The sequence below is a fragment of the Muntiacus reevesi genome, chromosome 10, assembly GCF_963930625.1.
Source record: "Muntiacus reevesi chromosome 10, mMunRee1.1, whole genome shotgun sequence".
Taxonomy (NCBI): Eukaryota; Metazoa; Chordata; class Mammalia; order Artiodactyla; family Cervidae; genus Muntiacus; species Muntiacus reevesi.
This window is the reverse complement of record NC_089258.1, coordinates 27,823,841-27,851,549: the sequence shown is the minus strand read 5'-3', so window position 1 is coordinate 27,851,549 and position 27,709 is coordinate 27,823,841. Positions and strand designations below refer to the sequence as shown.

Sequence of the window (27,709 nt, the reverse complement as noted above, 5' to 3'; positions counted from 1 at the left end):
AAACCAAAAAACCCTAACGGACAGAAGATCTAAATAGACATTTCTCCAAGGAGGACAGATGGCCAATAAATATATTAGAAGATGCTCAACATTGCTAATTATTAGAGAAATGCAAATTGTAACAACAGTTGTGTATCACTTCATACTGGTCAGAAAGGTCATCATTAAAAAGTCTACAAGTTGGGACTTCCCTGGCAGTCCTGTGGTTAAGTTGGGACTTCCCTGGCAGTCCTGTGGTTAAGACTCCAAGTTTCCACAGTAGGGGGCACAGGTTCGATCTCTAGTTGGGAAACTAAGATCCCACATGCTGCATGGTGTGGGCTCCCACAAAAATTGTCTATAAACAACACAGGCTGGAGAAGGAGTGGAGAAAAGGGAAACTTCCTACGCTGTTGGTGAGAATGTAAATTGGTACAACCATTATAGAGAACAGTATCAGTCAGTTCAGTTCAGTCGCTCAGTCGTGTTCAACTCTTTGCCACCCCATGGACTGCAGCACACTAGGCTCTCCTGTCCATCACCAAATCCTGGAGCTTGCTCAAACTCATGTTCATTGAGTCAGCGATGCCCATCTCATCATCTGTGGTCCTCTTCTCCTCCTGCCGTCTATCTTTCCCAGCATCAGGGTCTTTGCCAATGAGTCAGTTCTTTGCATCAGGTGGTCAAAGTATTGGAGCTTCAGCTTCAGCATCAGTCTTTCCAATGAATATTCAGAACTGATTTCCTTTCAGATGGACTGGCTGGATCTCCTTGTAGTTCAAGGGACTCAAGAGTCTTCTCCAACACCACAGTTCAAAAGCATCAATTCTTCACTGTTCAGCTTTCTTATAGTCCAACTCTCACATCCATACATGACTATTGGAAAAACCACAGCTTTGACTAGATGGACCTTTGTCAGCAAAGTAGTGTCTCTGCTTTTTAATATGCTGTCTAGATTGATCATAGCTTTCCTTCCAAGGAGCAAGTGTCTTTTAATCTCAGGGCTGCACTCACTATCTGCAGTGATTTTGGAGCCCAAGGAAATAAAGTCTGTCACTATTTCCAGTGTTTCTCCATCTATTTGCCATGAAGTGATGAGACCAGATGCCATGATCTTAGTTTTTGAATGCTGAGTTTTAAGCCAGCTTTTTCACTCTCCTCTTTTACTTTCATCAAGAGACTCTCCAGTTCCTCTTCACTTTCTGCCATAAGGGTGGTGTCATCTGCATATCTGAGGTTATTGATGTTTCTCTCAGCAATCTTGATTCCAGACGGCATCCAGCCCAGCATTTCACATGATGCACTCTGCATATAAGTTAAACAAGCAGGGTGATACTCCTTTCCCGATTTGGAACCAGTCTGTTGTTCCATGTCCAGTTCTAACTATTGCTTCTTGACCCGCAAACAGATTTCTCAGGAGGCAGGTAAGGTGGTCTAGTATTCCCATCTCTTTAAGAATTTTCCAGAGTTTGTTGTGATCTACACAGTCACAGGCTTTGGCATAGTCAATAAAGCAGAAATAGATGTTTTTCTGGAACTCTCTTGCTTTTTCTATGATCCAACGGATGTTGGCAATTTGATCTCTGGTTCCCCTGTCTTTTCTATATCCAGCTTGAACTCCTGGAAGTTCATAGTTCATGCACTGTTGAAGCCTGGCTTGGAGAATTTTGAGCGTTACTTTGCTAGCATGTGAGAGTGCAATTGTTGTATGATAGTTTGAACATTCTTTGTCACTGCCCTTCTTTGGGATTGGAATGAAAACTGACCTTTTCCAGTCCTGTGGCCACTGCTGAGTTTTCCAAATTTCCTGACATATTGAGTGCAGCACTTTCACAGCATCATCTTTTAGGATTTGAAATAGCCCAACTGGAATTCCACCACCTCCACTAGCTTTGTTCATAGTGATGCTTCCTGAGGTCCACTTGACTTTGCATTCCAGGATGTCTAGTTCTAGGAAAGTGATTACACCATCATGGTTATCTGAGTCATGAAGATCTTTTTGTATAGTTCTTCTGTGTATTTCTTAATATCTTCTGCTTCTGTTATGTTCATACTTTTAAATGATATGGACGTAACAGAAGAGAACAGTATAGAGGTTCCTTAAAACTAAATATGATTCAGCAACCCCACTCCTGGGCATAAATCTGAAGAAAATCATAATTTGAAAAGATACATGTACCTCAACTTTGAGTGCAGCACTGTTCACAATAAACAAGAAATGGAAGCAGGCTCAATGTCCATCGACAGAGAAATGAATACAGAATATGTGGTACACATATACTACTTGGGCTTCCCTCATAGCTCAGTCGGTAAAGTATTTGCCTGCAGTAATGGATACCCAGGTTCGATTCCTGGGTTGGGAAGATCCCCTGGAGAAGGAAATAGCAACCCACTCTAGTATTCTTGCCTGGAGAATCCCATGGACAGAGGAGCCTGGCAGGCTACAGTCCATGGGGTCGCAAGAGTCAGACACGACTTAGCAACTAAACCACCATGTACTACTTAGCCATAAAAAAATGAATGAAAATGACATTTGTAACAACATGGATGGACCCACAAATTACCACACTCAGTGAAGTAAGTCAGACAAAGACATTTATCATACGGTATCGCTTATATATGGAATCTAAAAAAAAAATGGTACAAACGAACGTATTTACAAAACAGAAACAGGGTTACAGATGTATAAAGTATAAGACAAACTTAAAGCTATGGGGAGGAAGAGGGGTTGGGATAAAGGGGAGATTGGGATTGACATATACATACTACTATATATAAAACAGATAACTAATAAGGACCTACTGTATATCACAGGGGATATTCTGTAATATTCTATAGTAACCTATATGGGCAAATAATCTGAAAAATAAAGGAGATATATATATATATATATATATATATATATAACTGAGCTACTTTGCGGTACACCTGAAATTAATACAACATTGTAATTCAACTATACTCCAATATAAATTTTTAGAAAAAAAATTAATTAAAAAAAACATAGTAATAAGACTTACAGTATACAAACCTTTTTCATGTTTAGATTTTATAAGCTAAATTCTCAGACATGAAATTAAGGGTCAAAGTCAAATGATATATAGATCTTATATTACAGTTCCAATATATTTCTAAGTTGGCTTCTAAAATGTTCATACTGGTACATGATCATTAGTTTCTGTACCCAGAAATTGGTGGGTATCTGACCAACTTCTTAATGGGCCAGAAGACCTATGGAGGGACATTCACGTTTTTTCTCTGGAGATGAGAAGCAATTTATCACCTTGTTTCCCAAAAGGGCCACAACAGAGGGAGAAAGACAGCGAGGCTGAGTGTGTGTTCTAGAACCTGGCTCTTTGGAGCCTTCTGAAGGCAGAAGAAGCCATCCACGCTTTTAAAGGGTAGACTGTTCAGATACATCATCACTCAGACAGTAAAATTATATGTAGATCCTCATATCCTATGAAAGTTATTTGTGAATGTCCATGAACCGAAAGTCACCTGTGAACACTACTCACTCAGAACTGTGTAAAAACACAGTAAAAACTGTGTAAGGAAGTGAGATGAAGTGCCAATGAGCAGCAAAACCTGTACCCCTTCACACTGAAGTGGGGACACTACACACCCTTCCACGCTCATGGTGAATGCTCAAGCTGCAACACTACGTCCGTCCTTTTGTTAGTTGCTCTTTAGCCAGTCAGCAAAACGGTTTTGATCTGTCCTTAGCAGAGGAAAGAATTTCCATACTAAATCTTACTTCTAAGAATTCTTCTAAGAATTAGCATTCTTACTTCTAAGAGGAGAGGAGTGTTATGTGATTTACAAATATAACCAAATTGCATATGCATTTTCATACTGTCCTGGGGGACAAACCAGTTTTACAGGAAAGACTGACATAAACTTGCCTGTAAAGGGAAGAATGAAACTGGGCGCTCTCCTCTTCAGGTGACCTAGCAGACATCAAGTGGAGGAGATGATGATGAAGAAAAACCTACTTAACCTTTCCAGAGTCCCCCTCCTAGTGACTTAACACTTGTAAACTCCAAAAGAGACACCTGATCAGGAGGTGCACATCACCTAAGAGCGCATGCTCATGTTAAGGAGAAAGGCCGGGTGAACTTTTTACTTCTAGAAGAAGTGACAGCAGAGAACATGGAAAAACTGCCTCTTACATCAGAAATGCCCATCTCAGTCACAAACTGAGAATATGTAGCTATAAAGATTTTAAAGGACTTATGGCCCAGGCCAGCAAACTTTTTCTGTGAAAGGCCAGTTGAGCAAGTTTTCTTAGGTTTTCTGGACCACGAGGTCTGTCACAACTACTCAATTATCCTCTATCTTGAAAGCAGTCACAGACAATATGGAAACGGATGCACGTGACTGTGTTCCAAGGAAACTATATTTAGGGACACTGAAATTTGAATTTCATATAATTTCACATGTCACGAAATATTACTCTTTTGATTTTTGTCAACCTATTAAAACATGTCAAAACCGTTCCTGGCTGTCAGACCATATAAATAGGCAGTGGGTCCGATCTGGTCCACGGGCAGTGTTTGCCCACCCCTGACTTATGCTCTTAGTCGGTTTCCCCAGCAGGTCTTCTTTGCCTGTCTCTGAAAGTCGGAATGGGAATGAGGGAAAGGAACCAGTGGGAGAAAGGTTCAGCAAAGTGTTGCCTCTATGAATTTTACAGGGAGATGGTCAAAGACGCAGGTAAAAGTCAGGAATTCTCAATGAGCATTTCAATCAGAGCTCTTGGAAAAGCTTCTAGGGAAGACATGCAGCCCAGCGTATTACGGTTCTATGAAAGATAAGCCATGACACCACGCCTGCTGTGCAACTATGCCGCCCCCTCCCATTTGAAAGATAGCTTTATCCATTACTTACCATGCTGGTTGTGACTCTTTGTTTAAGCTCACCTCGCCTGTTTGCTTATAAACTCTTCCAGGGTAGCAACCATTTCTTATTTACTTTTATAGGCTCAGTGCAGAGTATAAGGCCAGTCATCTAGTTGACACATAACACACGTTATCTGAATTTACCAGAAGCATAAAAACCCATAGGCAATCATAAAGTATAAAGGACTTCATAATATTGTATGCCAAGGTATAAATTTGCTTGCTAATAAAACTGGACATTTCCCTAAAAGATTTTGTTCTAATGCTTACCAAATAATTATATGCTAGAAATTAATCCAGTCATTTTTACATATATCACTTAACCCTTATGATCATTCTGCAAGGTATGTGTCATCTTCCATGTTTGTAGATGAGGAAAACAGAACATAAAACAAGTTAAGTGATAGGCCAGGTTAGAACTCACACCTTCAGGTGACACAGCTCCATCTTTCCCCATTCAAATGCAGATCATCTGCTGAAATGCAAAACTGCTTACAAAACATGTGAAAATTATCCATGGGACACTGGCTGAACAGAAGAATAAGGGAGAAAAAAGTACTGTGACAACAATGTTCATTCCAAAGTTTGATGGGATGAAGCAGGAAGAATCTTTTGAGAATATTTCCTTCAAAAGTAAAAACCATTCTAAGGACAGTAAGAATAAAGGCTGGTAAAGGACTGGAAGGGGATGGGGCACAGGAGTCAAGGAGAGTACCTACTTTCTTTTGCGATCACCGAGTTAGAACAGAAAACACGCTGCTGCCAGACCCAACTTAGCAAAAGTCCAGACGAAATCAATCATTTTGAGAATCTCAGCACAACCCCAGTCACAAGCACTCAAGAAAGCCAAGTGAAAGGCATCGTTAAAGTCAAAGAACTTTGTTGTCGGCCAACTGAGCTGCTGCCAGTCTCCAGAACTCAAAATCCAGAGGCCAAGATGCTGCTGCTGCCATGTTCTGCTTATTTGGACAAACAGGATACTTAAAATTCCTCATCTGAAAAGTGATTTCACTTATTGATTTATTTAGCAACTAGCTAGTTGAGACTTAATTACATGCAAGGCACCATGGTGAGATTTGAGAAGGAAAGAGAGGTTAAATATTGTGGCTTCCATTTTAAGAATGTGGCAAGACAGAACCTTGTTAAGAGTTAAGTACAAGCTGAGGCTGCATGAACACGTGCCTGAATAGGAGAAAAAGGAAAGTTCTACGCAAGTTTGGAAGCAGAGGCTATTCACTTTGGCTGGATACTTTATTTTTTATGTATGCACGTAAGTATGTTGTCCTCCGCTCATCCCCAATAGTATATTGGACACAATCCAACCTGGGAAACTCATCTTTCGGTGCATATCTTTTTGTGTTTTATACAGTTAATGAGGTTCTCATGGCAAGTATACTGGGGTAGTTTGCCATTCCTTTGAACTGTGGTCCTGGGAAAGACTCCTCAGAGTCCCTTGGACAGCAAGGAGATCAAACCAGTCAATATTAAAGGAAATGAACCCTGAATACTCATTGGGAGGACTGAAGCTGAAGCTGAAGCTCCAATATTTTGGTCATCTGATGAGAACAGCTGACTTGTTGGAAAAGTCCCTGATGCTGGGAAAGATTGAGGGCAGAAGGAGAAGAGGGCGTCAGAGGATGAGATGGCTGGATGGCATCACCGAGGCAAAGGACAAGAACTTGGGCAAACTTTGGGAGATGGTGAGGGACAGGGAGGTCTGGTGTGCTGCAGTCCATGGGGTCGCAAAGAATCAGACACAACTGGGAGACAACAAATGTATGCATTTTTAAGACTTTTTTTTTATATGCCCCATTTTTAAAGTCTTTCTTGAATTTGTTACAGTATGGTTTGTTTATATTCTGCTTTTTTGGTCATAAGGCATGTGGTATCTTAGCTCAAGGATCAAACCCTCATCCCCTGCATTGGAAGGTCAAGTCTTAATCACTGGACCATTAGGGAAGTCCCACTGGCTGGAGACTTTAGTGGATTCTTCCAAAGGTTACAGGCTAAGAACATCTTCAAATACCTACTTGAGAGAAATACCATCTATGGTTCTGCCAGGCACATCCCTCTGAAAAATTACCATACCTTCTGCTCATCTAGCTCTGATTTTTTTTGTCTTTCAAAATAAATGAAAGAAGCAGGTCTACAGTTGACAAATTCAGAAGCAACTAACACGAGGGACAGCAGAGATGAAATGACAATCTTTGGAAAGACTTCAGCTTGCAGGAACCCATGGAGATGATAAAGCTAGAATGCTAGTACTTAGTTCAGAAAGTAAACCCAGTTCAAAAAAGCATGGCATAAGTGTATTTTATGATTTGGAGCTGGCGAAGGTTCTTCTTTTATTTCTCCTCATTTCCTTTCCTGGAAGGAAACAAATATTTGATGTGACTTTTTTGCCATCATGGATTTCACTGGTCCAGAGAACGGAACAGTTTTACTGGAATAAGTAAAACATTGGCGATTCCTCCTAAGCTGAATGTTCTGCTGCTTCCTTCAAAATGACAAAAAGTAAGAGATACGAGTTCCTTAGAGTTCAGCAGCCTGAGGCTCCATTTGTATAAAAAATTAAAAACATTTCAAAGTAAATTCAATTAGTGAATGTGTATTGCCTGAATAGACTATCCTTCTAAATTTAATATAGCGAACATGACAATTTTACGAGCAAACCAAGTTAGAGATAATATATTTTTATGTTCCTTAAACTAGCAAAGAGACTTCAGAACCATAAAGAACACTAACAAGGTATTGCAGATACTTAAACTTTCTTCAAAGAAAAATATATGTGTGGTTTTCCAAATGTGAGAAGTGTGAGGTTTGGCTTTTTTCATGACTTCAAGGTTCCTAGAAATGTTACATCTTCATCTTGCACCAGCATTGCTAATAAATGGCACTACTGACATACAATTTCATTCTGTGTGTGAGTGTGTGTGTGTGAGAGGGAGGAACATAAAGAGAGATCGAAAGGATAGAACAGTCCACTTTGAGAAGAACTTGTGAGATAGAAAAAAAAGGGGGGGGAGTTGAAGGATGAAAAACTAAAATTCCAAATAGCCTGTACTATTTACTTTAGATTCTAAGAGATTACAAGTAAGATTCACTGGTGCAAAGATAAAGACAGAGGAAGACAAGATTCTGTGTCACCTAAAAAATGAAGGTGCTAAAACAAATAAAAAGAAAAAAAATGAAAGTACTGATTGTCACTCCTTTTCTATTTCACCTTTGCATTCTGAAGATAAACATAGCAGTGTAAATCCAGGGCACTTGAGAGTTTGGTTCTTCAATGGAATGGTTTATTTGATTTCAGGGATCCTTTCTGCTGAACTGGTATTCTGTCCAGTCCATGAAATGATATAGTCTGACATCTTCAGAGACATTCCTGAGGTTTATAAACTTTGCAGGCAGAATTCAGGAGTCCAGTTTTGAATGTCCAGTTCTGTTTAAAGAACTCCTGTGACTGAAAATACATCCCATAGTGTCTTTTAGTTTCTTGCATATATTCTCTCCACCACACAAAATCACCTAAAGCTACTTGTGGAAGAATGTAATGAGCAAAACACTCAACACATCATTTTACTAGAAAGGCAAGTACACCTCAGTTTAGAACCAACTGCTATGTCTTTTGCACGTTTTATTTTTGACAGTATACACATTCAACTGAATCTCTGCATCTTTATAGCTCTATCTGTTCTCAAGATCCACCTTGTAAGAAGACTGCAGATAATGAACATGTATTGAAGGCTGACCATGTGTCAGCTCATGGGGAACTTGCATATTTTAGGTACTGAGGTATAATTACCATAAAATTAACCTATTTGAAATAAACATTTCAATGAGTTTTAGTAAACGTATGCATTGGTACAACTCTCCACTATCTTCTATTACTCTAAGAAGCACCCTCATACCATCTGCCATCAATCTCTGCTCCAAGCCTCCAGTCCCAAACAGCTTCTGATCTGCTTTGTCTTCTTAATTCTGCCTTTTATAGAAATTGCACATCTAGTATTTTGTGTTGGGCTTTGGGCTTCCCTGGTGGCTCAGATGGTAAAGAATCTGCCTGCAATGCGGGAGACCCGGGTTCCTTCCCTGGGTTGGGAAGATCCCCTGGAGAAGGGAATGGCTACCCACTCCAGTATTCTGGCCTGGAGAATCCCATGGACAGAGGAGCCTGGCAGGCTACAGTTCATGAGGGTTGCAAAGAGTCAGACATGACTGAAGGACTTTCACTTTGTCCATTTAACATGATGATTCTGAGATTTAGCCACACTGTTAAATGTATCAGTCACTCATTTCTTTTATTGATCAGTAGTATTCCACTGTCTGGGTATAGCACATTTTGTTTATGCAGCCACTTTATGTGACAGTAGACTTGCTGGACCAGATGGTAAAGTGTGGGTTTCACTTTTAAACAAATTGACAAAATGCTCCAAAGCAGATGTGCCAGATAACATTCCATTCAGCCATGTGTGAGATTTCCAGTTTCTTCACATCCTCGTCAACACTTGATGCTGTCGGTCTTCTTAGTTTTAGCCATTCTAGTGGATGGGTCTTATTAATGGTGAGTCTTATTAAGCATCTTTTCATGAGCTCATTTGCATATCCTCCTGCATAAAGTGCCTATTCAGAACTTTTTCTCATTTTTAATTGAACTGTTAATTTTATTACTGAGTTGCAAAAGTTCTTTATATATTTTGGTTGAAGTCTTTTGTTATTTATTTTGCAAATATTTGCCTCCAATCTGTTGCTTGCCTTTTCATTTGCTTAATGGTGTCTTCTGAAGAGCAACAATTTAATTTTAATGACACCTGATTTATTGATGTTTTAAGTGATCACAGCTATTGTATCATATCTAAGAATTTTTCCCCAAGAGAAATTTGAGTGACGTTGTGTTTCTTGTTCAGTCACTAAGTGGTGTATGACTCTTTGTGACCCCATGGACTGCAGCATACCAAGCTTCCCTGTCCTTCATTATCTCCTGAAGTTTGCTCAAATTCATGTCCACCGAGTGACGTAAGGGTCAACAATCTCTATTTTCCACATGGAAATCCAACTGAAACAACACCACTTGTTGAAAAACTATCGTTTCCTGATTACCTGGCACCTCTGATAAACATCAACTGACCACATATATCAGGATTTATTTCTGAACTTTTTCTTCTGCACTACTGATCATATATCTGTCCTTATATCAATACCATACTTTCTGGATCACTGTAGTTTTACAGTAAAAGTTGCAATCAGGAAGGATGAGTCTTTTAATTTTGCTCTTTTTTCATACTGCTTATGCTATTCTAGGTCCTTTGCATTTCTATATACATTTCAGTGTGAGTTTATCAATTTCTACCAAAGAAAAAAGCCTACTGAGATTCTGATCGATTACACTGAATCTGCAGATCAGTTTGGGAAGCATTACCAATACTGAGTCTTCTAATCCATGAGTATGGTATATATTACATTAATTTAGTTCTTTTGTTTCTCAATAGCATTTGTAGTTTTCAGCATATAGCTTTTACAGTTTTGTTTATTCTTAAGCATTTTATTCTTTTTGACATTATAAATGAAATTGATCTTCTTAAAATTTCATTTTCAGATTGTCCATTACTAGTGTATAGAAATTTATTACTGATCATATATCCTGCAATTCTGATAAACTCATGAATATTCCAGTAGCTTTTTAAATGGATTATTTAGGATTTTCTAACTACAAAGATCACACTGTCTGTGAACAAAAACAGTTTTATTTCTTCCTTTCCAATTCTTTGGCTTTAATTTCTAATTCTTACCTTATGGTTCTTGACTTTTGTATCTCAATCATTAGCAAACTTCTCTTTAGTACACTGTATATTGACACTTACAGCCTTTTCAGGAATGCTGAAATCAGACTTCTGTATATCTTTTATGCGAGGGAATGACCATTTTTAATTAATGCATAATGTCACTGTCTATCAGTCAAAAATTCACTTTCAGCAGCTGTCTTTGTTTATAAAACAGTGTTTGGATAACTATTTAAAAAATCCAAAATGCATTTTGTATTCATCACTTAGAAAAGAAGGGATCATTAATAAGCACAAGTCTCATACACTTAACAACAATTGAGACAAAGATGAAGATCATTAGGCACGCTGAGAGTGGTGATTCTTTAGCCTCAATTAGGTGCTCATTGGACTTAATAAGCTGGTCAACCATGAGAGAGTAAGATTAAAGAACCAAGCACAGCATAGTGAAAATACAACACATCAAAGCCCATGTCTAAAATGCAAAGTATAGTCGGTGATTTTATAGTCTATTTTAGGTCGATAGGAACCATAACTGCCTTTCTGATGGGTGGTTGTTAAACCTGAGCACAGTTCAACTCACAGACAGACGGAGACATGGTTCTCAAAGTGTGGGAGATACCAGGACTTCGTTTAATCTTCCAAAATTTCTGAGTAAGGTATGCAAGGATATGCAATTCCCATTTACAGATCAGAAAACAGATACAGAAACTGAAGTAACTTGCTGAAGCAGCTACAGTAAGCAGTGAAGACAGAATTCAATCCTAGGTCTGTGTGGCTCCAGAAGTTCTTAACTGGACTCTTAGCCTCCTGAGTAACCCATTTGCCTGATGCTTATTCTAAAGCCCTCACATTCCCGCCTGCTTCCATATCTGGTATGGTTTCTAGTCTTCTCTGGAGTTCCCCAGTGACTCACAGCTACTATGTAACCAATGGGGAAGAATCTACCTTCCAGGTTTGCTCTGTCCCAAAATACCAGTCTGATGGCTTCAATACTATAATAAAAAGACTTGAGGTGGTAACATAAATAAGACACATGCACATAAATGTAAACAGCTTAGCTTGACATAGATGAGTGACTTTCCTTTCAGTGTGGGGGCAGAAATGCCAAGGAAGTTTGAATATGAAAGGGCATTAAAATTTGGGGGTATTTTTGGGGTATTAAAAGCTTTTAAGTGAGGTAATTCAGGCTTTTCTCTGCTTTCATTTTGGGGAGACACATTAGAAAATGAATGCATTCCAAAGCAGAGAAATTAGCAAAAATGCTATTAAATTGTAGGTAGGTGATAAAGCTCAGCCTTCTCGCAACACCCTAGAGAAAAATTCTAACCCTTGGGTGTACATGACTCAGACAGGAATCTTTCTAACTTGGGTTTGTAAATCCAGAAAAGAGGAACTATATTTCCACTGACAGTATACAGCAAGAAAAAGGAAACAATATCAAAAGTGCTTCTCATTGTACCTTAAGTAAATACTCACTAGATGTTTGGGATTTGTTCGTTAATTACAAAACATTTGAATAGGCTCTTTTCATGAAACAAATACTATACTAATCATACTCCCTGCCGCCCCCCCCCCCCCCCACTCCGGCCACACACACTCCCCAAACCCTGGACAATATACAAAACCAGAAACAATGGTCTTAATCCCTGCTATGTTATCCTCTGAGAAGTGAGGAAGCTGCCTGGGATGATCTTACCCTCTGATCAGCAGACTTTCGGAAGATAATTTTTTTCATAAACCCCATATTTTATGTCCTGTACCAATCTGTTCCCTCCTGCAAATATGACACACATCTTACAGTCCTTATAATGCTTAGACATGAACAGCAATGACTTGGAAAGTTTCTGTAGTCAGCAATATACTGGAAACAACCTACATGATTGAGGTACTTGCTGGCAGAGCCATCAGAGAAGAAGGGGCCAGTAACTTTAGGTCTACAGCCTGCTGCCTAATTTTGTAAATAAAGTTTTATTGAAACATACCATGCCCATTCATTAATGTCTTCTCTAGGGCTCCTTTCTTGCTACAAGGGCAGAGCTGGATTGTTGCCACTGAGACCATCTGGCCTGCAAAGCCTAAAATATTTACTACCTAGCCCTTCACAGAAAAAATTTATCAATCTTTTTGACAATACATTTAAAATAATATGGTGAAGTACCCCAGTTAGGGTAAGATGAAAACAAGAAAGAGAAGATCCACTCTTTCATATAAAGGGTCACATATACTCAGAATGAAATAAAACCAAGGAAAGTGGGCACAGAAGAGACCCAAAAACATTAAGCAGTGAGAAGTGGGGGGTGGCATCATGGATGGTTTTCTTTCCCTCATCTGTGCTCCCATTTTCTAAAATGACCTTACAGTTCATTGACAATAGAATAGACTGAACCTCGCTTTAAACCTGATTTCAGCACGTGCATCCGTCCTGCACAGAGCGGCGTAGCTGGATCCGGCCCGGGCCCTCCCGACGCCGTGCCGGGGTGGGAGCGGGGAGGCCAGGCCCCTACCTTATGCTCATCCCGAAGGTGGCTGTCCAGTTCGTCCGTATGCTTGGTCTCATAGTAGCAGAGCTGGCATTTGTAAGGTTTCAGTTCATTGTGCTTTTCTATGTGCTGCTGGAGGCTCTCGTCACTGGAGCAGGTGAAGGTACACTTATCACAGCGGAAAACTACTCCCTGCAAGTATTTGGACAGTTTGGACCGGCACACTTCAATGGGGACAACCCGCTCTTCTGTGGAAACAAATTGAATACAAAGATGGGAACTTTTACTGATGGAAAGCAGATGGTCTTTCTTGGAGGTATAAGGAAAAATTCCCCCATCCACTGTTGGAACTTCTCAAGGCTGCCGGTCTGTGAACTGCACACAGACCCCCTCCCACCCTCCCACCCCCCGAGTCAGTCCACTGGGACACGTGGGTGCTTCTAAGGCCAACAGCTCCGTGCACTTGATACCCAGAATGACCTATAAATAGGAGAGGGCAGGATGAAAGGCGCTGGCGGATTTCTGAATGGAGGTGATTAAAGGAGGAGACAAGAATAGAAGTTTCACCAACATGAATGATTACCAGCAGCAACCACCAGCGCATCTTACTTCCCCGGCAAGTGGCATTTAGGCTCACATAGACGTCCTTAACCACTCCAGTGTTCCTGCCTGGGAAATGCCATGGCCAGAGGAGCCTGGAGGGTTAAATACAGTCCGTGGGGTCATAAAAGAGTTGGACATGACTTAGCAACTGAACAGCAACAACAACAATAAGATGTCCGTAAGGGGGAAGGAAAGCGACATTCTTGGAGCACCTATGTGGCACCACTGTATACCTCCCTGGCAGCTCTGTTAGGCCGAAGTTAGTCCCATGTCTACAAAGTAGTAAAACAGGAACTGAGCTTTCAAGTCCCTCTCCAAAGGTTACAGACTCTGTAACTGCCTAAACTGGGACCCCACCCATGTCTGTCTACCAAGCCGCAAATCGGTTCTCTCCCATCATTTCCAATTCCATTCCTGTTTCCCCTTCCAAGACGTTCTCAAGGAGACTGTTTGCCTGTTCTTGAAACCAAAAGAATCTCTAAGATCAAATCTGAAAACAAAGAATCCCAGACACTTTCATTCACTGAAACTCCAACCCCACCTCGGGAAGAGCTCCTGCAGATGAAATGTCTGTAGGCAATCTTCTGGGAGAGGTGGGGTGGCGGTGGCACGGGAGATGTGGAGGATTTGTGCCTTTTCAGACAAATCTGTAATGTGATTGTCACCAAGGGAGAAAATAAAAGAGAGAGGATTTGGGTGCTTTTCCCGTTGACATACCAAATGCTGTAGGGCTGGAAGAGTGTGTGTTCTTGTTTATTTTGTACTCTCTCACCCTTGTGTTTAACTGCTCAAATTAAATTTCACACCAGTCTGCCCAGAGTATCGGCACACGCGCCAGATATCCATAACTGGGATAAAATTAAAATCTGTGCTATTTATGCAAGGATCAAATATAGCATGTGTTTTCATGCTGTGTCTGGATTTCAGAAGACTCTCAAAGTTTACAAATGGACGCACACAACATACACTTATATTATTTAGAAACAGCAATGTATTATTAAGTCAGGAAGGCGCGCTATATCCTCGGTCACCAGGAACAACATTCACAGAGCATCAGGATGCTGTGTGCTGAAGTCGCTCGCTCTGGGAGCCGTCCCTCTGGGGCTGGCCTGTGTCTGGCCCTTGGGGAGTTTCTCCCACCCGAAGGCCTGCCTGCCTCTCAACCAGCACATGCTCACTGCAGGGCAGTCCCTGCCTTCGGCGTCCCTGAATGCAGCGATTAATTGGCCAGCGAGAATGTGGGCAGAGGAAGCGTGGAAGGTTGGTGTCTGCACCATACTCCCGGGAGCTCTAATGCATATGTTATTTTCCCTATACAAAGAGTCAGTCACTTATTTAGAAATATAAATATTTTTAAACCAAAGTCGCGCAGACAGCTAAGAAACACATGATTATAATGGAATCCACACATTTTCTTAGAATAGCAAATGTTGTAACAGTCTTCTAACCATTCAGTTAGTTCCACGGTTTGGTGTAAATGGGAGGGAAAAAAAAAATGCTTTGGTGTAAACTAATGAGCCTGAAGGAAGCCAGGGCTATGATGGTCGCTCTATGCTTCTAATTCAGGACTTCTCAATAGCAGTGCTACTGATGTTTTGATGCCAGATAATCCTTTCCTCTGGGAGGTTTCCTATGCATTGTAGGATGTATACCAGCACCCCAGGCCCCTGCCCACCAATGCCAGCAGTGGCCCCTCTGCCCCATCGTGACAACAGAAAATGCCTCCAGACAGCTGCATCATGAGAAGGCACGATGGACCCTGGTTCAGACACTGCTCCAAGTCAAGTGCCAAGTATTCAGTCCAACCGCCCTGGATGTGTAGACATCAGCAAGCTGGCGCCCACGGCAAGAGATGGGGGTCCAGGCTGAAGCCAGGAGACTGGCCCCCACACCCTACACCTCAGGCAGTCATGGGGAAGTGTTGATGTGAACTTTTCTGGCACCTTCTTTGAGACTTGCACCCCCCTCCCTTGCTCTCTGTGTTTGCTTCTGATTTATAAAATTTTGCCACTTCAACTCCTTCCCTGCTCTTTCTCTGGCTCTGGCCTGTCCCGCCTGCCCTGCTTCTGTCCATCTTGGTGGAGACGGAAAACAGCTAGCTATAAGTTTCCACATAACGATGCCTCCAACATCTTGAAGACAGTCATTCAGTTGCTCTCCAGCCTTCCCTTCTCTGCTGTAAATAATCGCTTCTTTCAAACTTGTTTTTTCTTATAGGTCTCCTTTTCAATTCCTTTGGTTAGTTTTCTTTGCAGTTTCCAGTTTCACTATGTGTGTCTCAGTGCATTTTGCACCAAGTCGGGAGCATTCAGAATAATACCTTGGAGGTGAAACTGTAACACTGAATGGAAACGGCCACTCCCACTTATTAAGAGCTCACTACGTTCCAAGCATGGTTAATGTGTTGGACTCTCTGGGCTACTTTTTATTCTCACAACACCCTGCAAAGTCAGTTTTGAGAGTCTTCAGTGGAAACTGAAAACGGCTCAGTTCAGCTACTTCCTCAAAGTCAGCCCTCTACTTCAGCACGAAGTTGTGGCCTGGGAGCCCGGGTCCGCTGACCTTCGCCTGCATGCACCCTCCTCGTCTCTCCTATAAAGAACTCTCCAGTTACATCCAATCTGTATGCCGGCCACTTCTCAGCCTTTTATTCCTAATAGTTCAAAATCGCAAAAGCTCTCAGTGTCTAAGGCAACCATTTTTATCTGAATTTCTTTCAAGTATCTCCTGGATTTCATAAAAGGTCATTTCCCTGATGACTCATTCTGAAAGGTAAGACTTCCTCATTTCCAAACTAAGACATTAAGTACAATAACTCCCAAGTCTCTTAGTTATATGGGTTATGGGTGTTAATTTTAGAAAAGAAAGTTACCTTTTCCCCCCGCTTTCTACAAACATGGCTAACAGGACCAAGATAAAAAAAAAACAAGACTGACTGTGAAAGGCGGGCGAAGGACCGACAGCGTTTTCTGAATGAGGTTATTCATGGTGGAGGCCAGTGAAGGACAGAAGCCGGGAGACTGGACTGTTTCCAGGTAGGGCCTGAGCCCTGTCTTGGCTATGGAAGCTCAGCCACTTGGGGCTTTTCCTACAGGGGGCAGCAACAACTGTGGGTCTTTTCTTGACTTCACACCTCTCAAAATTACCTTGGGTAAGAAATCAAGGCCTGAATCACACGCATTGTGACTCAGCTTCCAGCACTGGCTGCAAAAATATTATGACTTCACCAGTTTTGACTACAAGATAGATCGTGTCTCTCATCTACTCATACTTAAAAGATACTTAAAAAGTGCTGCAGCTGGACACAAAACTCAGGAGGTTCCAGCCTGGAGCAGCGCCACCTTAAAGCACGTGGGTGCTAAGGTTCATCAAGAGCCCAGAAGTATGTGCTGGGTGGGAAAATAATCTATAAAATCGCTACTAAGGGGGGTTGGGGGAGAGGGGGTCATTTCTACTCAAAACAGTGAAAAAAACCCACATCACTGTGGAGCCCAGAATCACCAAGTAACAATTCCTCCTGAAAGGCAGCCCGCAACACATGTGGGTTTCCTCCCCACCATGTGCCAGGCCTGGGGCAGTGGTGGGGAGGCTGGGGGGCTGGGGTGGGGTGGGTGGGGGGCTGGGGGTGGGGATTTGGAAGTCACTCATTGCAACCCACTCTGAATGCAGACTGCTGTGGTAGAGGGCTGAGACCCTCGCTGGGCCAAACCAAAGATCTATCCGTTACTCTAACTCACAAACCAGTGACAAATGCTGAGGACCAGAAAGCCACCATCCCCAAGTATAACCATTAACAGGCACATGTAAACGTAAGCACGGCAGTTCCTATAAAAAGTTAAGTTTTGACATTAGCCAAGCTGCCCTCCTCAAGCCAGACAAGAGCTGGGAACTGTACCTTTAACAGGAAGAAGTATGTGATGGGGATGAAGGGAACATGTAATTTCACTGAATAAGATGAAAGACTGTCAATCTCACTGTAGTATTTTTTTTTCTCAAGAAAAAATGATACTGATCAGATATATGAGGGGAGATTAGTTCTGTTCCAAAAAGATAACCCACCTGCAGGGTTCAGTTATATTTAGCATTTATGTGTGTATTGAGGTTATAGGCTAAGAAACAGAAATTTTAAGTTTATAAGCCAACTGGAGACCAATCTCAGTGATTACACAGCTCCATAATTATAAATATTTGATGAAACTGTTTCATGCCTATAATTCAATTTTTGCCCAATTTCTCAGGTTTGCTATAGGTATATAAGGGACATCCACCAAGCAACACATGAGGCATTCATTGTGCTCCCAATGGTTATAAGAACTCGTAGAAATGTACTCTGGCTTCCCTGGTGGCTCAGACGATAAAGAATCTGCCTATAATGCAGGAAGCCTGGGTTTGATCCCTGGGTCGCGAAGATCTCCTAGAGTATTCTTTCCTGGAGAATCACACGGACAGAGGAGCCTGGTGGGCTAGAGTCCATGGGGCTGCAAAGAGTTGGACATGACTGAGCAACCAAAAACATTCACGTACTCTGAAACTATTTCTTCCCTTGTTCACTGTCTCTCTTCCTACTGAAGTTCACGCTCCTTTGGTGCCCAAACCTTGCCTGACTCTTCTGGCAGTATCCCTAGAGCTTAAAGTAATGCTAGCATGTTCAACATTTGTAATATGAATGAAAACCCTTCCAACATCATACCACTTTCTCCTTGAACCAGAAGTCTCAAGGCTTAATTTTTCCCTGGTTACACTGATCCCATCATGGTGAACCTCATGAAATGTTGATCTGACTTAAGTTCACGGTTCCTCAAAGAGATGGGTCTATAATCCTTGGCCTTAGTATCTGCTAAATTAGAACTCACCAGGTGTCTCGTCAGTACCTTGGCTTCCCATCTGTCTACAGAGTAGCATTCTACTCCTGCGATGGGATCCAAGCCCTCTTTCATTTGACCAGAATATACCTTTCTAGCCTTGCCTCCTAGTACCTTCTAACTTCACGCTGTAAATCCATCTTCCCTCTACTCACCTGGGTGGTTTGTTAAAATTTTTCTTACACTCTGTAATGAGTCAAATGGAGTCCCCAGAAATTAATGTCCACCTGGCCCCTCAGAATGTAACCTTATTGAGACCTGAGGTCTTCACGTGTTAGTCAAGATAATGTCGTATGGGATTAGGGTGCGCCCTAAAGTCAGGGTAAGAAGAAGAGAGAACACACACAGACAGACACACACACACACACATACAGAGAAGAAGGCCATGTCCAGAGGGAGGGAGAGACTGGAGTGATATGGCTACAAGGCAAGGGATGCCAAGCAAAGTCAGGAGCCAGGAGAAGTTGGGAAGAATCTAGGAAGGATTCTCCCCCTAGAGTCTTCAGGGGGAACACAGTCCTATGAACAACTGCATTTCAGACTTCTGGGCTCCAAAACGGAAAAAGAATCCATTTCTGTTAAGTCCCCTACATAACGAATACACCCACCTCAAGTTTTCTCTGACTGCTGAAATGTTATCATGGATCAGTTTAAAAGCCACCCCCCTCCACCACCTTTCTCTACTGCAAACAGAAATACATCTGCCACTGTCAATCTCCTAGATACTTATCACTCACTATCTTAAACATACTTACGCACACACTTCATCTTCTTGAGGAGGGCAGACTGGCTTAAAGAACCCAGCATGGTATGGCAAGGAACAAGCAAATAATACATGTCTTCTGAATGCAAGGACCAACAGAATGCTCTCTTTTGTAGCAGCCAATGTGATTCCACGGTTATTTCTCATTCAGATCACCCAGGAGTGGAATGAATTCCTTTTTCCTTCTTGCCTATTTAAATACAGCAATTTGTCTGGACAAAAAGCTAAGGAGACTCTATTCCTGCAAGCAGCAGCTTATTCTCAGGGCCAGTTCAGAAGTTGTTTTTCTTGCCATTCATTCCAAGTATTTTAATTAACCAAAGTCTCAGAAAGATCTCTTACTGCAGGCCCCAGAGACCAAAGATGTTTATTCATTCAGAGTAAGGAGAGCACAGGTGCAGATTCAGCCACGTCTTGTTACTCTGAGTTCAGCCCCAACTCAAAACTGCCAGGCAGACACCCACCCAACCCTGTCTACTTTGTCAAGACTAGCTCCCCACTGAGCCGCCATCTTGACCAAGATGGACCCCAAAGCCAGGATGCGGATGGCAGACATGCTATCCCAAAGTGCCCTGACTCCCTGTGGCTCAGGGTTCCCCATCTCTGACCCCCAAGCTTCAGACGACTCTATCCCCAGACCCAGATACCGCAGCCGCTGGAATGCTCGACGGAGTGACACCAACCACCTTCCCCAGGGTGAGACAGTGATGCCTGGTGGGTAAAGGCGTGGACCAGGGGTGGGGCAGGCCTGGGATCAGATCCCAGTTGGGTCGTTTATTAGTCATTTGACCTTGGGTAAGATGCTCAATCTTTCTGAACCTGTTTTCTCCCTTGTTATCAAGGATAATGGTTAACACCTACCACTTAGGGTTTTGTGAAAATTCCATGAAATGATTCACTGGAAAGCACTCAGCCCATCACCTGCTACCTACAAAGTCCTCAGTGATAGTAACCATCGCTGTTGCTGCGGGTGTTGTCGCTGTTACAACAGTCCTCAAATACTCATGTTCATTCCAGATTGTGCACTTTCTGACCCCCATGAGGACAAACTCTACACATGCTGATGCTTCTTCTAATATAAATTATCTCTATAAATCAACAGAAGAGACTATAAGGAACCAGTGACAGGCAATACGATGCAAGGATCATGGGATCAGAAACCTGGGGTTGACACACAGCTTCCCTGCTCACCGGTCGGGTGACTCTGGTTGAACTACTTGTATCCTCACAGGTCCAGCAAGTTCACCACTGTTTTCAGGCTGGGGACAGCATGCACAGCCCCCCTTCATACACAGCCCCCCTCAGGAAAACCCCCCGGAGAAACCCCTTTCAGGTTCCAGCACCTCAGCTTCTTGAACATTCAAAAATCTAATGAACACCCCAAATCCAATTGATTCCGTTGTTATCTCCCCCACAGTGGGCCGGAGTCCCAGGGCTGAGACGATAACCTGCTGCTAACGAGCATGCAGTATTTTGTGGCAGACACCAAAACTCTAGGTGACTGTTCTCCTACTTTGACATGAACTTTCAACTACTTTTTCCTTATTCTGCAATTGCCCCAATCTCCTCTTTCGTTTTCAATCCTACAGTTCTGCACAACTATCTTTAGCATATCTTCAATTCTTTGTGAAATGACCCTAAAACACTACACTAAAACAAAGAAAAAATAGTTTTTACCAGCTTCAAGCTTCACACACATAAAACAGGACCACAGGTGGATGATGAAGCGGCCGTGTGTGAGAAGTACTGGGTCAGGTGTGGCGTGCTCCAGGCATTAAGTGTTTCTCTCTGTCTTCTCATTTCCTGGACTCTCAGCTCAGGGAAGGAAGGTCAGCGAGCTTGCATTAGGCATCAAGACTCTGATCCCAGCAGGCACGTGTGCGTTTAAGTGTCTGCAGTCACGTCCAATTCCTTGTGACCCCACAGACTGTAGCCCACCAGGCTTCTCCGTCCATGGGATTCTCCAGGCAAGAATACTGGAGTGGGTTGCCATGCCCTCCTCCAGGGGATCTTTCCGACCCAGGAATCAAACTTGAGTCTCCTGCATCTCCTGTACTGACTGACGGGTTCTTTACCACTAGCGCCACCTGGGAAGCTTGATCCCAGCAGGCAGCAAATGAAAACGAGATAGACTCCACTGCTCAGGTGGGGTCTTACAGCTCCTGTCTGCTCCACAGCAGCATGACTCATGGCCTCCTTCCAAGCAGTGGACGACATGGAGCCCTTGACAGACACATGGGCCCAGGGACCAGAATCCATGTGACTGAGGCAGCACACCACAAGAGATCCCAGAAGTTCCTGCCTAAACATCCCTGCACGGCTTGCAGGCGGATGTCCTCGCCAGCAGGCATCTCACGCCTCGAGGCTGCCTGGGGAGAAGGGAGACCTGAGGGTGCTGAAGGCTGATCTTCCCTGGGGTCTGCAGCAGACGTGGGTGACATGTCACAAAAGTCGCCAGCCAAAGGCAGTGGCTCTGGGGAAATGCTGGAAACACTGGAAATGCCCCCCGAATACCCAGTATTTCAGAGCAACATCTCCGCAGGGCAGCAGAAGACACTTAATGCATTTGAGTCACAGGTGGCAAATACTGAAAAGCTTTCCCAGGTTAGAGGCAAAGGAAGCAAGATAAGCAGGAAGAGGAAGAAAAGGAGGGAGGGAGGAAGGAAGGAGAGACAGAAAGGTCAGCAGGTGGAAATAGTAACGGGTACTCTAGTCATCTTTTTCCATCCACCACTGGCTGGAATCTCTTCCGGACAAAGTATAGTTGTTACATATTTTTCCTTCCAATGCAGAGGGCACATGCTGTTTAATGGTTTTTAATTGGCCAGCAGTAAACTCAGTTCAAAGGAAAAACCTAAATGAAGTATCCCAATATATCAAAGGAACCAGCGTTTACAAACACCCAAGATGCATTCACACGGAACACACTAGACACTCAACATGCTACCTCAGAGGCATAATCATCATCTCTTTATGGAGAAGAGGTAAAACAAAAGAGGCTTTAAAGCCAGAATTTAAACCCACAGTCTATGGCATTTAATATGTATCAGGCTGGGATTTCCTGGCAGTCCAATGGTTAAGACTCTGCCCTTCCAATGCAGGGGATGTGGGTTTAGCCCCTGGATGGGAAACTAAGATGCCACAGGCTGTGTGACACAAAATATTAAAAAAATAATATATTTCAGGCTACTTTTAGTTTTAGGAATTTTCTCTATACACTTCAAGGGAAATCCCACATTCTGCTTTGGAGATCATCATTTTGGTCTTCCTTCAAAGAACTGCTTACAGCCACAGGGCTCTTCACCTTTTACCATGAGTTCACCCACCCACTCTGCTTCTCATTCACTCCCTCCTTAGCAAGGTCGTGAGAGCAGAAGACTTGGGATGTAAAATCTCTCTCTCAGGGGGAAGCCCCGCAGAAGTGTTCACTGCAGACTCCATCACCTTTGCCTCCCTCCAGGTGGAGGAAATCCTCTCAGCAAGAAGATGCTCTTACCCTCTTGGCTGTCACTGGGGTGACCGCTGTGATTTCTTTTGGGGAGATAAGGGGGGGAACAAGGGACCGGGGCAAAGGTGTTGCTGCCACCTTGAGACAGCTTCGGTCTAATGCCACCCGAGCCAGCCTCCTCCCACCCCTGGCATCCCAAGAAGACCAAGCCCAGAAGGTTACCTCGGTGCAGCACAATATGGTCGATCATGTTGCGTTTGTATTTGGTGTGATAGAGGCAGAGAGGACAGCGGAGATCTTTGGGGCCCTCCTCGGGGACCGCCGAATGCCCGGCTTCCACGTGCATAGTAAAAGCAGATCTGGGAGGGAGTGGGGAGAGAGGCGATGAGTGGAACCCAGATGCATCACACTCACACCCCTTGCCAGCAGTCCTCTGGAGACACCCTGCTGCGGGGGTGGGTTACCCAGAATTATAGTGGTTCATCGTGCTTGCTGAACAACAAGTTCCTCAGTCATTCGGGCAATGACCGAGCACTCTTCTGCAGTGGTAACTTCTTTGGGGGAAATTTTGCTACTTGGCTGGGCTCAGGGCAAGTTTGAAAAAAAAGAAATAGACTCCCCATTTTACTTTTGAAAATGAGCAGTTGCCTGTTAAAAATATAAAACAAAATCCCTACGAGAATGGATTTCTCATCACGCTTGGAAGGAGAAGCTGGGATGATTCATCAGCTGCCTCGGTGACTCTTCCCAGGGAAGGAAGGAGGGCTGGTTGGTTAGGAAAGCAGGATGGTTGATGACCACGTAAAGACGCTCAGAGCTGTTCTACCAGCTTGAACATGGAGGATACCAGTGCCTCCCTTACGCCATCCGTTTCAAAACTTCAAATTTTACAAAGCCTTAAATGTCTCATAAAAATGGATGAAACCCAAAGTTTAATGGGCAAGGTCCTCTTCTTATTAACCTGAGTGCCTCTCTCTGGGGAAACACGTACGCCTGTCAATGGGCCCTTGTTATCTGAGACCTTCTCGACTTCTCTCAGTTCTAAGGTCACATGCATATTTATCTATAAAACAACTGAACCACATTAACAGTCACAGATGTTACACGTTTTCCATCAAATCCCAGTGACTAAGATGTTGCTGGAATAGAGACTTGTTTTTCTATCAATTCAAGTTTGGAGGGCTTATGAAGCCCATCCTCGCCAGCCTCTCCATGTGGAGTATGTATTGAAATACTGGAGTGACCTAAAGCCAAGGCCCTGACTGCAAAAGGAGCAGATAATAATAGCTTCATATCTGTACTATAGCATCTAATCTCATTGTAATAGCTTTCTATGATACAAAAACATTTTGCATTTCCTTTGTGTTTCCTTTGTGCCAAGCACTATGCTAAGCACTTTATGGCTTCATTTATTATTTTCTTACTCCTCACAAGAGCCCTATGAGGTAGGTACTATTATTATCTTTATTTTACAGATATGGAACCAGAGACACAGACAGGTTTAGTAATTTGTCCAAAGTCACACCGACAGTAAATGGCAAAGTTGGGGTTCAAACCCAGGCAGTCAGGCGCCATATTCTACACTTCTAACTATGACTCTAAGTGGAACCTCCCAGGACAAGATGAAATCACAGGAGCTTAGATTAAATGAGAGGAAGCACTCCAATCTTTGTTATACTAAGGAGCAAAACAGACTGTGGATTATCTTTCTCTATGTGGGAACAATCTTTCTGTGATTGTTCAAGTTTAGTCTTCCCAGTGTGAAGTCTTGGTTCTCTTTCATATGATCTTAAGAAATAAGAATACTTTACAAGGGTAGCAGAGTGTCACTATCGCTGGATATTCTCTCTTGACTTTGACTTTGCTTCTGAGAAGACTATTTTTCCCAGAGACAAAATAAAACGTGGGGAGGTGGAGGGCATAGTTTTCCAAAAGGGAAATCACTCACTGCTTCATGCACTGGGTCAGGGAAATCATTCACACTCCTCGGGCACCCATTTGCTCTGATCTTTAAACTCATTGGTTCTCATATAGCTCTTCATCCCTTCCCCAAACCCAAATGCAGTCTCTGGAACTAGCCTCCTTTTGTGAAGACTGGACCCCACCTGTTCATCATCCCTTGGGCAGGGCCTGCCTTGAGCTTCAGATAAAGGAGTGTAAGGGAAGAGTGTAGTGAGGGGCGGAGCAGGCGCAGCCACCTTGTTCCTCAAGGCTGTTCTTTACATCACTTACTTAAAGCCTGTGTAAAAGGAGCAGTCTTTGCACTTGAAGAGCTTCTTCCCTCCGTGCTTGTCCCTGTAATGGCGCCTGATGCTCTGGATATAGCCAGAGGAGAATTCACAGAATTCGCAGTGAAGAATGGCTTCCGTTTTCTGCTCAGCGCCCCCCGTGGCCCCAGAAAGAGGCACGGGGCTCACACGGCTGTTGTTTCTTGCCAGAGCAGCGGACTGATAGTGGTTCAACTGCTGCTGAACATCTGGAGGCTCAGAGTAGGATGAGTCTGTGGACAGACAGCGGAGAATTACAGCAGACACAGAGAACACAGGTTTGACACTTGAAAACCCCTGAAAGAAGTTTCTAGTACTTTTTTTTAAGGGGGCCGACTGTGATCCCAGCTTTCATCTTCATTTACATCCTACAACGCATCTCTGGGGGAAGGCAGGAAGCGTCGCCTCTTTTAATCTGACTTTGAGGGTTCGTGGCATTTAAAAATAAAATTCTGAGGTTAAAGGTTTCAAAGTGAAGGAAGAAAGTAAACTGTCTTTTAAAGGAAATTGCAGTGTGGCAACAGGCTGCCACAGAATACCCATCCCTGTAGGTGAGATAAATGAGCCCACATAATGTACACAGGCATCCGCACGAGAAAGGAAAGTAGAAGACGCAGTATCTCCAACTTTGCAGAACAGAATTATTCAAGCCAACCGGAAAAAAAGAAAAAAAAAAAAAAGGGTCTTCAACAGAAATGCTCAAGCACATGGCACTCACAAATATAAAAATGTTTTATGCCTTCACTGTCAAGTGATTTAAATTTTAAAATATAAAAATCCAATAGTGTTCTCCAGGAATGGATGTTTAAAGCTTAGTCAGCATTAAGATGGAGATTTATTCATAAATCCCATTAAAATGAAATTCCAAACAAGTCTCCCTGAAAGGTATTTGAAAGTTTTGCAATTCGGAGGAAAATGTCGGAAGTGACAGGCACAAATCTTAAGCCTGTGAAGCTCGACTGGCATGCGGTGGGGAAAGCTGATATAAAAGATAGGTGAGAAAAATCTCAGTTTCCCCTTTAAACAATTTTCTTTTTAAGTTTAAAAAAAAGAGAGAAAGTGGGGGATGGGAAGGTCTTCAACCTTTTCCCAACACACTGATCTGAATGTTGAGGTCAGGAATTCACCAGCACTGTCATCAATATTGTCCCGTATAACCTATGGCTACCCATGAAAGACACAAATGGACTCTGTGAATCCCATACAGATGAATTTCAGTGGAACTTTCCTTGAAAAAAAAACAAAGGGCTCTTTTCTTACGCTTTTCAAAAAAGCAGGGGTAAAACAGGACAGAAACTGTACCAGCCTCCTCCTGATTTGATGGACACTTAATTTTCCAAAGTGTGACTCCCCCAGGTGGGACACACGAGGGCTCTGTAAAAACTCACATTTGATGAAACTGGTACCATCCATCCCGTCGGCCTCTTTGAAAAGAAAAACAAAAACAGCGGCTTCCTGTATTGTGGGGCCACCTCCTGTCTTCAAAATACTAAAATACCTTCCCATCTTGTTTTCTCCTCCCCCTCCTCAATTTGTATTCCTCAGGGTTGAGGAAAATTAAAAAAAAAAAACCCTTTGGAAATTGTAAACAAACCTGCCATACACACACACAAATAAAACAAAAGGAAACTTGAACAATATCTCCAAGCCTCCATGGGTTCATTACCAGGTGTAAACCGAAGACAAAGGAAGAAAGAAATGACACAACTGAATTCATTTCACCCGATTCTTTTTATCTCCTTTTTCTTTATTCCTTGACCTTAGCTGATGAACCCACTCAGGATCAGAATAATGCAATTGTCAACTTCTCTTTCTTTCCCTCAATAGCAGGTTTGTTTACCATTTCATGGATTGTTTGAGATGTTTTCTATTTAAGCTCTCAACACTAGTTTCTGTTTAAGACACATGCACAATGAAGCAAAAGGCACTCTCTGCCCGCCTCTCTTGTTAACAGGAACGTAAGCTCCTGGGTGAGTACCACCACCCCAGGACCCTGGGCAGCCCTAACCTCTGGGCAGCACTGCTTTTGGCTTGCCTTCCGTCCTGTAGGAAAGAAATTCTGCAACTGACAAGGCCACAGTCAGGTCCAACTGCCCTGAGTTGTCGACCACTCACAAATCTACCCAGACACCAAATCAAAGAACAGTCCGTTTCCCAGTAAGAAGCCACCACTGCCTCCATCGTGGGCTTCCCAGGTGGCTCAGTGGTAAAAATTCTGCCTACCAATGCGGGAGATGCAGGAGACTTGGGCTCTATCCCTGGGTGGGGAAGATCCACTGGAGAAGGAAATGGCAACCCACTCCAGTATTCCTGGAGAATCCCATAGACAGAGGAGCCTGGTGAGTTCATGGGGATGCAAAGAGTTGGATACAACTGATCGTCTAAACAACAACTGCCTCCAAGATTCAGCACCCACCTCAGCAAGGTCCACAAGTTAGCACGCCTGCTGGCATTCACCTCGGACACAAGACACTGCACAGCTTCAATCCCTTTATCACAAAATCACAAAGTGGCTCCTAATGTGATGATCAGCCAGGTCAATCTGTCTCCCCTACCTTCCACCACCCCTAGTCTAACACATGAACAACCCTCTTGGGTAAACTTTCCCCAAGGGGGAAGGCATTTG

At 43.0% G+C, this 27,709-nt stretch overlaps 1 protein-coding gene across 7 annotated transcripts in view; it reads right to left on the bottom strand.

Annotated features, from left to right (window-relative positions):
* ZNF462 (zinc finger protein 462) overlaps window positions 1-27,709 on the bottom strand; it is a 151,058-nt gene that overhangs the window by 17,244 nt on the left and 106,105 nt on the right. For all 7 annotated transcript variants that reach the window (XM_065946671.1, XM_065946677.1, XM_065946678.1 and 4 more), the window contains exons 8-10: window positions 25,049-25,316; window positions 23,039-23,175; window positions 13,165-13,388 (exon numbers count right to left, since the gene is read on the bottom strand). In XM_065946671.1, the coding sequence (XP_065802743.1) occupies window positions 13,165-13,388; window positions 23,039-23,175; window positions 25,049-25,316 (629 nt within the window). The remainder of the gene's footprint in view (window positions 1-13,164; window positions 13,389-23,038; window positions 23,176-25,048; window positions 25,317-27,709) is intronic.